Here is a 14,995-nt window from a genome sequence, read left to right as displayed (position 1 = left end):
CACAACTTATATATGGTGTACTTACTTCATCTTGGCGACGAGGAGAACTGTGGCTGTGGCAGGGACAGCGTGGCACTCTTCCCTGCGAAAAATTCGGCATGCTGGCAACTTAGAAGAAAAGAATCGTGAGGCTGGGTAGCGGAGCGCTAACGTTGACCCTCGCTATAAGGCGGTGCAGTGGTGAGTTCTATGCGAAGGAACTTTGATCTACATCTCTGCGTGAGAGGCGATGGCTATGGCGAAAGAATGCAGCCTGATTTATGAGGAGAATTCACACGAGTGGCGCAGTCCGTAACGGATGGACAACGGAGGTGGCGTTCTGGTTGTGGCGTTCGCCTGACGGCTGGAGCTGTCCGGTCTGGTGAGGCTCGTGGGGCAGCGGCGGCTGAGGCGAGAACTGTACCAGCAGCATATTGATGTGTCCTGTATTGACAGTTGCCGTATCACTTCAGGGGTGGTTCCTGTCATGTGCGATCTGAGAGGAGCAGGAGACCGGCTGTGAGAGGCTGCTGTTTGCTGGGGTGAGGAGCGCTTTTGTTGTGCGGCGGTCGTTGCCGCGGCATCTCAGGGGAGGTCCCGGTCCCGCACGGCGCTGGAGGTGCACCGAGGACTGTCCGTGAGTGGCGGTGGCGTGCTGGAGTTAGGCGCGTCTTTGCAGTTGTCTCTGGGGCAGCGGTGCTCGTGTCACGGCGAGGGAGGCAGTCCGTGGACGAGAGGCACCTCGGTGAATGCAGTCTGCGCCGGTGTCTTTACCCAGGCTGATCTCTTCAAAGGAGTGAGGCGCGTCTGTGCTGTTGTCTTTGGGGCAGCGGTGCTCATATCACGGCGAGGGAGGCAGTCCGTGGACGAGAGGCGCCTCGGTGAGTGCAGTCTGCGCTGGTGTCTTTTCCTCAGGAGAACACGCTGATCTCTTCAAACGAAAGGCAGGAAGAGAGACAGGAAACACACGAAGGGACTGCTGGGAGCCTACAGTGGAGATAGAAAGGGGACTGAACTTCAGTTAGGCATTCCTTATGGTGTATCAGTCTCTTTGTATTGTTTTTGAAGGGTGTCACCCTTGAAGAGGGCTCTAGGAGCCTATTTACAAGCAGCCTTACCCCTATCATTAGATTCCCTGCCACTCACCTTCACATATAAGGTCATTATTACATTCTCTTCTGTTTAGCCTCTTAATATTTTTTTACAGTACCTAACTATGGCGGGGGCTGGAATGAGTCAACCCCCACCGTTTTTGAATGAATTAGGGGAACCTGACATCCCCTGGAAAAGGTGGGAAGGTATTTTCAAATCATACCTGATAGCCATCGGTGGAGGGAACTTCTCTAATATTAGGAAACAGCACATTCTGTTACATAATTTAGGTATACAGGGAAGGAAAGTTTACGAGGACATAACAGGGAGATTAGTAGAGGATGAGGTTCAGGATGAGGATGAAGGGGTTGATGTTTATGAATACACATTGCGTAAGTTAGAAGCACATTTTAAAGTGAAAATTAATGTAGTCTTAGAAAGACACAAATTTTTCAAAAGGGTGCAAAGAAAAGAGGAGAAAGTGTCTTCATACATTGCTGTGTTGAGAGGAATGGCAGCTACATGTGAGTTCGGGGCACTTACTGATTCATTAATCAGAGACCAATTAGTAAGGTGCACCAATGAAGAGAAGGTGCAGGAGGAGTTACTCACAAGGAATCCGGATCTGGAGGAAGCCATAAGCATAGCAAAGGGTCTGGAACATACAGCCATATGTATGAGAGAGATGAAAGTGTCAGAAGAAAGGAAAGAAAAATCTATGTCTAAAGAGGCATCGGAGGGGGAAACAGTGTGCAAATTGGAGAACAAGTTTAGAGAAGGGGTGAGCAACAAGACGGAAGGTCTTAAATGTTTTAGGTGTGGGAACCACAACCACCTGGCCAACAATTGGCGATGCCCTGCAAGGAACGTCACCTGCAGAAGATGTAACAGAAAGGGACATTTTGCAAAAACATGCAATGTAGGGAGCTCAAAGGTTCACATGGTAGATCACCCTGAAGACGTAGTGGGGGAGGAGAAGAATTTTATTTGTCAGATAGAAGAAGAAAGTAAGGAACAAAGTACACAGTACCCAACTTGTGAAATAAAGCTAGATGGAGAGAAATTTAAGGTGTTTGCAGACTCTTGTTCTCCGTTCACCTTAATAGACAAGCAAGTGTTCAGTGAAAAATTTGCGAAACATAACATCACTTTAGAGACAGCTGACATAGCCCCCACAGGGTACAACAGGGTACCTATCCAGTTGGATGGGATGGTGAGAATGAGAATATCCTTCAAAGACAGGCATACTGTGGGGAAGGTATATGTTACCCGAGAAGGATCATGTCTATTAGGGTGGAAACACCAGAAAGAATTAGGTATAAGACTTGATCCGAACAACCAGGAGCAGGTACTTCTTATAGAATCCCCGGGGGTGGGGTCCAACCTAGTGAAAGAATTTCCAGAACTGTTTAATGAGAAACTGGGGGTACTAAAAAACTACATGCACAAGATTGAACTCAAGGAAGGAGCAACACCTACTGTACACAAAACACGGTCCATTCCCCTGCTAATGAGAGAGCCTTTAAGAATGGAGTTGGAAAAGTTATTAAAACAAGGAGTCATACAAGAGATAGAATGCTCTGCATGGTTGGCGCCCATTGTCATTACAAGCAAGGAAGGTGGGAAAAGTATTAGGTTATGCGTAGACTTGAGGGCGCTTAACGCTAATATTGTGGTGGACAGGCATCCTCTCCCAAGGATACATGAAATGTTGAGTACTTTACAGGGAGCCAAGTTCTTTAGTGTGCTCGACCTCTCATCGGCATACCATCAAATCCGACTGCACCCCGAATCTCAACCCTTGACTGCTTTCACCACACCATTTGGCAATTTTTAATTTATGAGAATGCCTTTTGGGTTGGCGTCAGCGGCAGCAGCGTTTCAAAGGGCTATGCAGCACGTGTTGAGAAATTGTCCAAAGTCCATGTGTTTTCAGGACGATATTTTGATTTATGGGGCGAGTGACACTGAACATGATGAAAATGTGAAAAGGGTACTCGGATGTTTAAGAGAGGTTGGTTTCACCACCAAGGAGAGCAAATGCAAAATAGGTGTTACCACAGTGGATTATTTAGGGCACACCATCTCGGAGGAGGGGATAAAGCCCAAAATAGACTTGGTGGAGGCAGTAAGAAAAGCACCCATGCCATCTTGCAAGGAAGAAGTACTTTCTTTTCTGGGTTTAGCCGAGTACATGGCTAGGTTCATAAAAAATTTTGCCATGATAGCCCATCCACTCAGAGAAATGTTGAAAAGAAACACACCATTCAAGTGGGAGAAAGATCAGGAGCTAGCCTTTGAGAAGATTAAAGAGGCTATCGTGTCGGCACCTTACATCGGAAACTTTGATGTAAACAAGGACACCGTAATCACTACTGATGCAAGTGGCAAAGGTGTGGGGGCCATGCTGTCACAGAGAGTGGATGATACAGTAAAAGTAGTGGCATTTGCATCAAGGACCTTGTCTGGGGCGGAATCCAACTATTCCACCATCGAGAAGGAGGCTCTGGCGGTGTACTGGGCGATCAAACATTTCAGCTTTTATGTCTGGGGCCTACCATTCGTAGTATGTACCGACCATAAGCCTTTGGTCAACCTGTTCAGAAACAAAGTGTTGGAGAATATCACTCCCCGCATCGCTAAGTGGGTGCTGGGGTTACAAGGCTACAATTTCAGAACTACGTATGTTCCGGGCCAACAGAACAAAGTAGCAGATTTCTTATCCAGAGCTCCAGTGGAAGGACAGGAAGAAGACCGGGAGAGGGTCTTAGAAATAAAAATCCCGGCTATGACCAGAGAGCAGTGGGATGGTCACATGGAACAGGACAATATCCTCCGAGAAGTTAAAACATGGGTTGTCAGAGGGTGGCCTAACAAATGTGGAGGCTTGCCGGAGAACTTACGACCCTATTGGAATGTACGAAATGAACTGTCAATTGAAGGAGAGTACCTCCTCAAAGCAGGCAGACTAGTTCCCCCGGAGGGGTTAAGGAAGCAAATTATTGACCTAACCCATGAAGGTCACCTGGGAAGGAGTCTATGCAAGGCTAGATTAAGATCAGATTATTGGTTCCCAGGCATGGATTCCAGCATGGAAGAGAGAGTGAAAGAATGTTACGCGTGCGAAGTCAGCGACAAGTCAAAGAACACCAGGAGATCTCCACTTAGTCCGGTGGAGGTTCCAAAGTCCCCATGGGACCAGTTGGGATTCGACATTACGGGCCCTATCAGGGCAAAGGGGCCGCAGCAATGGTACCTTTTAGTGATCATTGACTATTATTCCAACTGGGTCTCCCACAAGTTTGTAACCAGCATCAACACCAAGGCTATAATTGAATTTCTGAGTGACACTTTTTCAAAGGAGGGCATACCCTCAACATTGATCACAGACAACGGAGTCCAACTGGTGTCAGAGGAGATGGGAGAGTTCCTAAGGGACTTGTCCATAAAGCATATACGTACTCCATTGTACTGCCCGCGAGCCAACGGCAAAGTAGAAAGAGCCAACCGTATGCTGAAGGAATGTATCCAACTAGCGGTTAAGTCTGGGGGGAACATAGAAGCAGCATTGAGAGACATGCTCTGGTCATACCACACGACGCCTAGTCTATCCACGGGACACACACCCTTCGAACTGTTGAGAGGAAGGAAAGCAGGATCAAAACTAGCGCCTAATTGGTTGAAGACCAAGGATCCTGTGGTAGACGATCAAGAGGAGTTTAGTAAGAAGGTCGAAGCTAGGCAAAAGAGGTACAAAGATTCCTATGACAACAAATGGGGCGCCAAAGAAAGAACCTTCAGCAGAGGACAGGAAGTGTATATTCGCAAACCTGTGGCAAGGGGAAGTAAGGAGGACAAGTTCTATGCTCCAGAAAAGATTAGGGAGGTCAAGAGAAACGTTGTCATCATGGAGGATGGGCGGAAATGGAGCATGGATCGGGTTGCCACAAGACAGAAGGACTCTGTACAGGTGGGGCGCAGTGGGAATCTGGGAACGGGATCCAGAGCAAGGGGAACCCAAGAGGGAAGGGGATTCAGACAACGCAACCCCCCTGGTTGGCTCAAGGACTTCAGAAGGGAGTGATCTCTGTATATGCTTAACCCTTTCTTTCCCTCTAGGTCTGGTTCTGATTATCGGTTTACATTCTTATTGTAACTGTCTATATTAAAGGGGGAAGATGTGTTATAACTTGCCACTTGGTAGGTTCCATGTTTCCCCCCCTCCCCTTATCCGCTGTTGGTACAGCTTAGAATGTTGGAGTGAAGGCAGCCTTGGAATGTTGACAGACTGCCTTCACAGATGTCATGACTGCCAGCTGCTAGGAGTGCCAGTTAACTTCTGACTTAATAAAGTCTGTTCACAACTTATATATGGTGTACTTACTTCAGTAGGTCAAGGGTGCTGTCTGCGCGTAGGCCCGGCGAGGACGAGCGAGACGCGTCCGCTTACTTCGCCATCTTGGCCACGCCCAATGAATGCCAATTTTAATTGTGAAATGTTTACAGTGTGAATGTAAATTGAAAAAAAGCCAATAGGCCTCGCCTTTGAGACTATTGGCTCATCCATTGCCTTTGAATCATGCTCTATAGCCTGGGCATTGCAGACTTTGCCAATGATAGGTCTGGCAAAGTCTGCAATGCCCAGGCTATAGAGCATGATTCAAAGGCAACGGATGAGCCAATAGTCTCAAAGGCGAGACCTATTGGCTTTGCCAATGCTTGTTGTACAGGGGGGGGCGGCGGCGAGGTGTGTGCGCGCGCGTTAGGCAGCAGCGGATGCGGTGAGGGGGGTCGGCAGCGGCGGGGTGTGTGCGCGTGTGTCTGCGTGTGTGCGTCTGCGCAAGCGCGTCCACAGACCCCGACCCCAATTGCTGCGCGTGCCCCGGTCTGTCTCCCTTGAGAGGCATCTCGGCGACAATAGGTCTCGAGAGCGAGACCTAAAAAGGTTCCCTGGGGACCCCTTCACCTTTGCAAGTGGTTTACCACCTACATGAAGTAGGTGGTAAACTGTGAGTGTTTTGCGGCCACAAATGCGGTTGCAAAACACTAGTACGTAGCATGTTGACTCTCTATTAGGAAGGGATGCCCCTTCCTAAAAGCGAGATTCACAAATGCTATTTTGCGAGTCAGTGACTCGCAAAATAGCATTTGTACATGTTATTACCCTTTTTTGCGGCCGCAAATGGGAGGTTCTCCCATTTGTGGCCGCAAAAAAGGGTCGTACTTCTGTCCCATTATCATTTACAATGCCAATAACTCAAACAAAATGCGAGACCTATTGCATTTCCCATGCTTGTTTTTAGTGCCCCTCGCCATCAAGTTTTACCTGGCGGTGACAAACAGCTAAAACATACATAGAACACTGTCCCCTCTAAATCGGAGGACTGGTGTTAAATATGAACATCCGAAGGCCCACAATCCATCGGGCCGTCAGAAGATTATGGGAGAGAAGGAAGCAAAGTAGACTTCGTAGCTGATATTCTTAAGGTCCACTCAACTGTAAATCATTTGGGCAGTAGGACAGAGGACCCTCTCTGACAAACTCTAAATACCTTACTGTGTACGCCCCTATTTATTTATTCATTCATTTATGCAGTTTATATAGTGCAGGCATTACCCTGAGGTGTTATAGCATTTTACAATAGAACTAGAATGCTTCAAAAGCATCAAAAGTTACACCAAACATAAATATACAATGCAAGATATGAACAGGTACGGAGTTAGGGGAGGGTACCATACAGTATTGAGGTAGAGAATTGGTACGCCAGGTGAGGCTAAATTGAGATAATGTCCGAGAGGTGTGTGGGAAATTGAGTGATTAACTGAAAAGTCTGTTAAATTGGAGGGCTTTCAGTTTAGATTAAAGTCTGTTGTTGAGGTAGGGTGTGTAAGCCTGGAGGTAAGGTGTTCCAGACGTCGACTGTGCTTCCTGACAAGAATTGTCTCATAAACCATTCTTACGGATCTTCACATAGTGGCCGATTCCGATCTGGGTCGGAAGGGCACCGAACGCGGTCCGGCCGGAAAAACTATGAGCCGTACGCGTGTTTTCCGCCTGACTCATACAGCTGTACGAGCGAGCCAGTAGGATGCGAGCTACATGAAATTCACTGACCGAGTCGTTTCCGGGTCCGAACCGCTCCGTATGTCTCGATTGTAAGCTAACCGTGGCGTGCAATGGATGCGATTCACGACCTAGCCAGTACGATGCACGAGTCGGACAGCCTGTGCGAGCCTGAGTATCCGGCTCGCAAAAGCTCCCGGAGTCGGACTTCAGGGGTCCGCGTCAGACCCCCACCCCCGACACCCGCAGCCGTATGACTCGCACACAGGGGGAGACACATGGGTCTCCCCCACACAGGCATGTACGGCGCGGATGTCACTGACGCGTACCCACAGTAGGGGGCCCACTTGTTCGAGACGTACCCATTCAGTCAATGGGAGCGCATGTACGCGTCGTACAACTGGCTCCCATTGACACCTATGGGATTCCGACCGAACCGAGTCTGACAGCATACGTGCGCATCGTACTCTCTCGGTCGGACTGTAGGGGTCCGGCTCGGTCAGAAAACACTCCGGATCCGACTCGGTCGGAGTGCTTTCCGACCTGGATCGGAATCGGCACCTCAGTCTTTCTTTTATCTTACCTTGATTTTCAGTTAGGTTCTCATGAGGGCAAATGGGCTTTTTAATGGCAGGTGCTGAAAACTTACACTATCTACCTTAATAAACTGAAACAATGTTTAAGAAAAGGCTCAACAGAATTGGCTCAGAAAAGCCAGTGTACTTTCCAAACCATGAAATGTGTATTTATGTAAAGATCTCAGTGGCCATAAACTCAAAACATTTTACCATCTCCTCCGCCACCAAAACCAAAAAGTATCTCAAGCAAGCCATTACCGAACAGGGTATTGTTTTTCTATCATGGGGATACTCCATGTGCCTCTAGGTGACCTTGCCAGAGTGGGAGAATGGAGTAAATATCCCTGGTAGTGGAATGTGGTATTTCCTTTTTACGTTTTTGGTCTTTTCAGAAAGACCATTCCTACCTTCACCTTGGCACTTGAACTCGTCCACAAACAGAGCGCTCCTTAAGGAAACTTCAGGAAATGAGAAGAAGAGAAGTTAGGGGCCGTGGAGTTATGCAATTCAAGGCCGAGCATTTGAGACTAGCGGGACTCACACAAGTAATTCAAGCTTCACTGTTATGCTATGTTGTGCCTCAATGTTGGGCCCCGGCTCTGTATATTAAGTAATTCATAATTTTACATATGTTAATTGGACTTTTCACCCATAGATGTGTGAGAATTTGGCAAATCTCTTTGTGCTGCAGGACCTGTGTGTTGTTTTCATATTCAAATGAAAGAGCATGAGTGACTTTGAGTGTTGTTTAGATGACTCAAGCTCAAACACCGAAGTTATTACAGCTTACCTTTCTATAACAGAAGGCATTAAGGAGGGACTATCTGTTGCAGGTGATAAGGCTAAACCTAAAGAACACGGATGGTTTGATTCAGCATGTTCTAAAACTCTAAAAAAACTAAAAGAGGAGTCACATAAAATGCCTAGAAACCCTATAGAAGTACGTAAATGTAGATCTGACTATAAGCAGGCAGTAAAATCACGAAAATTAACCGTAATAGAGAAGGCATGTGAACAGCTAGAGGAAGCAAGCACCAGTAAAGATACAAGAGCTTTCTGGAGGGTTATTAACTCCACACCTATCGCAAACCCCGAAGCTCCAAAAATGGAGTTTGCCATATTGGAGGGAGAATGGATTAGCCATTTTTCTAAGATTTATGCACTCCCTGCTACATCACCATCAAGAGGGCCTGCTCACAATTATGCCGAAAATGTTACTCCACCTCAAATTTCTCCCATTACTCCCTTTACACTGGAAGAAGTTAAAAACGCTATCGTAGGGAGCAAGAGTTGTAAGGCTCCAGGACCGAATGCAGTACCGGTCGACTTGTATAAGGGAAATATCGATTTATGGGGACCCATGTTAACCCTGGTACTGAGGGCTTGTTGCTTAGAAAGGAAGCTGCCCACATGGGGAGAGTCTATCATCATTCCGATTTTCAAAAAAGGAGACCAGCTCAACCCTGCCTGCTATAGACCCATTTCACTCCTTGACTCTCTTGTTAAGATAGCAGGGTGTGTAATCCAAAAAAGGCTGCAGGACTGGGCGGAATCACAAAACATTTTGTCAGATCTGCAATATGGCCTCCGCCAGTGGATATGCACAATTGAGCAGAGCCTTAATCTAAATATGTTAATTGGAAAATATGTGCATGCTAAGAAAGGCAAGTTATATCTAGCCTTTGTCGATTTAACATTGGCTTTTGACTGTGTTATCCATTCAAAGTTGTGGCAAAAACTAGCGGATCTGGGAGTGGAGGCATCAATTATTAGCTTATTGATGGACCTTTCCTCGGACTGCAGGGCCAGGGTTATTTACGGCAAGGGGGGAGAATGCACTAAAGCATTCAGCTTCAATAGAGGGGTGAGGCAGGGTTGCGTTCTGGCACTTTCTGTTCTCACTATATATTAACAGTGTTGGGGAGGTTCTTGCAACGCCAGCTAAAGATTTACCACGAATAGGAATGCACCCGGTCCCGGCCCTCTTATACGCTGACAATGCCATTCTAATGGCCCGTACCACCTTAGCTCTGCAGTCCTTGTTGTCTAATTTCGCTCATTATATGAAAAATCTTGGTCTCTTAATTAACATAGGGAAAACATTTATCATAACATGTGGAAGGGCAAGTAAAAAGTGTAGAGCGATTAGAATTGAAGATACTGCAATTGGCGATAACACAACTTTCTCCTATCTGGGAGTCTTATTCGATCAAGACTGCCTATGGAAATGGAGGAGGGGGATGGATATATATATGGCGGCTGAAAGAGTTACTTACAAAGCGAGGGGCTGCCCGAAGAAATTTTCCAGGGTGTGGGGGAAATGGCGATGTTATCATGGCCTGGATGGGGGGCTCTGAAGGGGGAGAGAGCATTATTCTGGCAGCCTTATTGCATATGGGAGGGACTTGGATGCAGCTAATTTCCTACATGGATGGTGGGTTCTTCTATATCAATGCATTGATATGTTTTGCGCCATGCTGGGGGAGGTAGGCGGCGGGTGGTGGTAGGGTAGAAGGTGGTGGACGATTCACTGTGACATGCTTATTGTGTTTTATGTTGGAAATGCAAATAAAAATAATATTTTTTTTAAAAAAGACTGCCTATGGAATAAAGCTGTTGCCAAAACGAAGACTCTTTTCAGTAAAGCCTGTATGGCACTTAGATGCTTTGCAAAACGTCTGGGCACTAACCCCCCGGAGGTAATGATAAAAATATACAATGCCAAGTGTGTGAGCATAGCGATGTTTGGGGCTGGCCTGTGGCAGTACGAAAATTGTACAGACCTGCAAACGTTTGAGATTGGAAATTTTCCACTGATTAGTCATCTTCCCAAAGATGAATGACTGGGCAGCACATTTTATTACCTGCCCGTGTGATAACTGGCTAGCCCAGGACACATTGCATGTGGACCTTTTATGTAAGTTTTATACCTGACCACGGAAAAGATATATTGTCGCAATATTAAAACAGCATGGCTTTACCCAATGTCGGCCTGCATACCTATTCCTGCAAACTCTACCTTCTCTAGAAATATGCTGTAGAATGATGTCATTTTATGGGTGGTGTTTTATATTAGAAAGAATAATGGCCTTAATAATATGATAAGATCATGTTGTAGTGAATTTTTAATGTTGCATATGAATATTTAGTGGTATCTAGGGTTGCGTAATATAACGTTTTTAGAGTCACAATTTTTTAACATTTTAATACATATCAGCACATAGGCACTTTATAAAATTGGGCTGGGCATGCTCGCCGACAAACCTGGGGAACAGGATTTGCACATAATTACAAAAGGGCAATATCAATGGTATTCTAAGCTTCCTAACATTACTGGGTGTATGTTTTCGGACTTGCATTTTTATTGTGGTTTTTAATGCTTGTTATGCCTTTATGGATGTGTTTTTATGCATTCGAATAAAGACAACTTGACTTGACGTTTGATTGATCTACTTAGCTTCATTTACACTTCAGCTTAGTTCTCCTTCTTCCACTGTTCCTTTTGTTCCACACATTTTCTCTTACAATCTTTCCCATCTTGTATGCTCCCCTCCACCTTTTCTGGTTATCTGATTCTTTAGTCTTCTGTTCTTCCCCTCTATTCCTCCATATGACTTTATCTTTCACATCAACCATTTCTTTCTCTCTCGTACATATATCTAAACATACCACAACTTCTTTGTTTCATTGATGTTTTTATAAAAGTCTTTATCAACATCTATATTTTGTAATTATATTCCACTTATTTGGTAACATCTCTTTCACCTTTTTAATTCTATCTCACTTTCTTCTTCTCTTACATATTATTTATCCCCATCTCACTAGATAACAAGATTATAGATGTGTAACAGTGAACTACGGGGATGTTTTTCACCGAGGGATTCTGAGTGACATCAAATAGACAACGAGAGCGAAGCTTGAGTTGTCTATGATGTCACTCAGAACCCCAAAGTGAAAAACATTCCAATGATTCACTTTTTACCCATCTTTAATTTTATGTTTTGCATGGCCCTCAAAATCCTCTACCCCTGCCTATAACTACTGCACAGGGGCAAAGGATTATGGGAGAGCTTTACATAACATTCCCTCTCCTCCCTGACACAAATGTAAAATAAATATCTTACCTACTATCCTTAATCAAAACCCACTCTCTTTCCAGCCTGTTTCCCCTCCAGCAGTTGAGCTTTCTGCTTTCATTCAAAGCAGACAAACAGAGCTGCACTGACAGGGTCTCAGAGAGCCCCTGGCCTGGAAGGAATTTGATAACCAACTGTTGTGATGTCATAGCTAAGCCTGGGCAAAGCACTACGCTACGCTCGCGTAGTTTGCGAAGTTTGCGCTACTGCGCACTACGCAAATTGCACGTAGCACAGTGCAAACACGCGTAGCGTAGCGTAGTGCAGCGGTCATTTTTTGCTTGCTCGTGGTCCTCAACGACAAGTTGGCGACCGCGAGCAAGCAAAATGACATCCCGGCGAGACTTTTTCCTCGTTCACGATCAGCAACATCAAGTTGGCTATCGCAAGTGTGGAAAATAAACCTCCCGGCGAGATTCTCAACGCGGGGAGGTCAGGTTTCTCATTGCGAGTGGTCGCGTATGCTCACGACCGCTCGCGATGAGAAACTACCAGTCCGCGTTGAGAAAGCTGCCGCTCGAGTAAAAATCTACTCGAGCGGCAGAAAACTACAGCTCGCACTGTGCAAGATGCCGTTTTCAATGATTGCACAGTGCCGGATGCTTGTCCGCACTGTGCAATGATTGAAAACGGCATCTTGCACAGTGCGAACAGGGTACTACGCAGTTCGTGAAGTGCTACGTGTAGCTTGCGAAGTGCACTTTGTGTAGCTACGCGTAGCGCTACTTAGCGAACTACGCCCAGGGTTAGTCATAGCACGGAGTTCTGACTTTCAGAAACTGAAATAAACGATAGAGGCTCTCTATGAGAGCCATACATAACATCCCTACGCATGCACTCAAGTACATATCCCAACCGTTCTTTTCGCCAGCTCTCACCTCTTCTTGTTGAAACCTCATGTGGTGGCACATTATGTTGAACCGGTTGGCGGTGTCTGAGGAGTAACCTTCCACAAACCGTGCCATGAAATAGTGAGGGTAGTACAGCTGAGTAACTGAGTTGTAGGGCAACGCGAATGTGAGGTTGCGAGCTTCCCCGAATCGGAAGAGAATATTCATGATGGTGCTGCTGGCACTCTTGTGTATTTTGAGGAAAACAATGTTGGTCTGGGGTTCGCAGGTCATACCTGGAGATGAATTGGACACATGCGATGAGCCGGCCAGTGTCATTTTGGTTTTGCCAAGAACGTCATTTGAATGTTCGGTCTGTGATGTCTGCTGTTTGGTCGGCCTGAAGATGATGCTAGAACCGCCTTTGCTGATGACATCCATTGTAAATTGTGATTGGTGAGTTTCGTTTGATGGTAGACTGGCTTCCATCGTCGGTTCACCCTGCGACATTTGTCCATCCTTGCTGGACAATAATATTGTATTCCACTCACTAAGCTTCTGTTCCTTTCCTGCTCCTGGCTCTTTCTTTAAAGGTTTTTCTTCATCCCTGTCCTTTTGGCCAAAAGAGGGTTCAGGCAGGCTATCCGGCCGATCTTCTGCTTTGGCACCTTGGGCTGTGGCTGCCAAGATGTTGGTGTGAAAGAACCAGCTTTCATTATTATCCCCAAGGGCAGTGGCCCTATCAGACATGTCTTCAGCCTCTGGGCCACCGACCTGCAGATTGGACATAATAAACTCCTGCCTGAGTTCCAATAAGTTCACTTCATCTTCAGTCGGGGTTGGGTCAAGTGTGAGCTTGTGACTTCTACCTTGTTCACCTTCATCCGGAAGGACTCCCAGGGGTGACCTTTTCTGGGTAAGAATGGCACTGCCCGAGATGTGGTGTAGAAGAAGGCGTTTCAGCTCCTGATCGCACCTAAGAAACAGAATTGTTCTTACTGTTAAAACTCAGAAACAGTTTTTTGTGTAGAGTGCAATATTCATTGTATAAACGTGATTAATTGGGATGATTTCAGCTTTAACTCCAATTTTTAGCTACTTTCTTGCCCGTTAATTAGTGTGCTAGCATGAAAGGATTGCGGCTGTTCGATCACATGCATTACATTTTTCCCTTGCATGATTATCTTCATGTTATTGAGACTTGTTTCACATATACTGGAGTAATGTGAAAATGAGAGTTCAACAGAATTCTGAATCTGGACAAGCCAATGCCACTAAAAACCCATTGGACTGGGGCAGGGCGTGTCACATATTGGTTCTATTGATTCACCACTCACACATTCCATAGGCAAATGCTTTGAATACTAATGGGTCTCCTGTTTGAAAGGTATGGTATAAATTAACATTCCAGCTGAAGAGAAGGGAACCACTCGACTTTAATGACGTCAATTTGGGGAAGTCAGGGGTAAAAGCTACTGTCTCTGGATTGCTTTTTTGACCCCCTGGCACTACCCTTGCTCGCCCTGGTCTCAGAGCTCTGATACTTTATGTTTCCACTCCTTGCCCTTATATTAGCCCCTCAGTAGTGCATACAAACAGTGTTGAAAAGTGGGCAAGGGGGCATCCGTTTCTTCTCATTGGCTCTCATGGGTGTGATGTCACTTCCACTATTTTGTCAACCTGGTGAATCAACATATATGCATCACTTCTAATCCTTACTAGAGCCCATACCCAAGAGGCTGTGTTCTGCTCCCATTGCAACGCTACTTGGGAGCTCAGATGTATTAACTTACTTTCATCTTCAGCACACAACTTGGAATTTCTGCAATGAGAGACCCTGGATTCACTTCCTATTCAAAATCTAATGCACATCTTAGAGACAGTCAATACGTTTCCCTTTTGACGGTAGGTCCTAGTCAAACAGAAATAATATCGCCCCATTCCAACTTCAGCTTTCGAAAGGGTGCCATTACATTGGGAAACAGTATTAACAAGGCGGGCTACACCATGTGTGCAGCTACAAGACAAGTGGAGTCATTCTTGCCTTAACCACACATATGCCTTAACCATGCATATTTCTATACAAGGATTTCCGTTGTGAAGGTGTAAAGGCATATGCTTGTTAAGGGGGTCAGCAGTCTAGCACTGGAGCGAGTGGGCGGCAGGTGTTGGAGACTTCCTCCCGCAGCAACGGAAGGAACGGTGGCTTGGTGAGTTATTTTGTTTCAGATTTAGGTTTTGGGTCGGAGAGTCAGGATGTTTTTAAGGGCTGGTGGCTGGGTTTTAGGGCTTAGGGCGGGGGTTCAGGGTAGTTTT

The 14,995-nt window shown here is 46.0% G+C and overlaps 1 protein-coding gene across 1 annotated transcript in view; it reads right to left on the bottom strand.

Moving 5' to 3' along the window:
* LOC146785257 (galactose-3-O-sulfotransferase 2-like) overlaps positions 1–14,995 on the bottom strand; it is a 434,940-nt gene that overhangs the window by 210,662 nt on the left and 209,283 nt on the right. The window contains exon 3 of the mRNA XM_085634199.1: positions 12,728–13,655. Within this exon, the coding sequence (XP_085490325.1) occupies positions 12,728–13,655 (928 nt within the window). The remainder of the gene's footprint in view (positions 1–12,727; positions 13,656–14,995) is intronic.

Source organism: Triturus cristatus, chromosome 11 (assembly GCF_964204655.1).
Source record: "Triturus cristatus chromosome 11, aTriCri1.1, whole genome shotgun sequence".
Lineage (NCBI taxonomy): Eukaryota > Metazoa > Chordata > Amphibia > Caudata > Salamandridae > Triturus > Triturus cristatus.
This window is presented reverse-complemented; position numbering and strand designations above follow the sequence as displayed.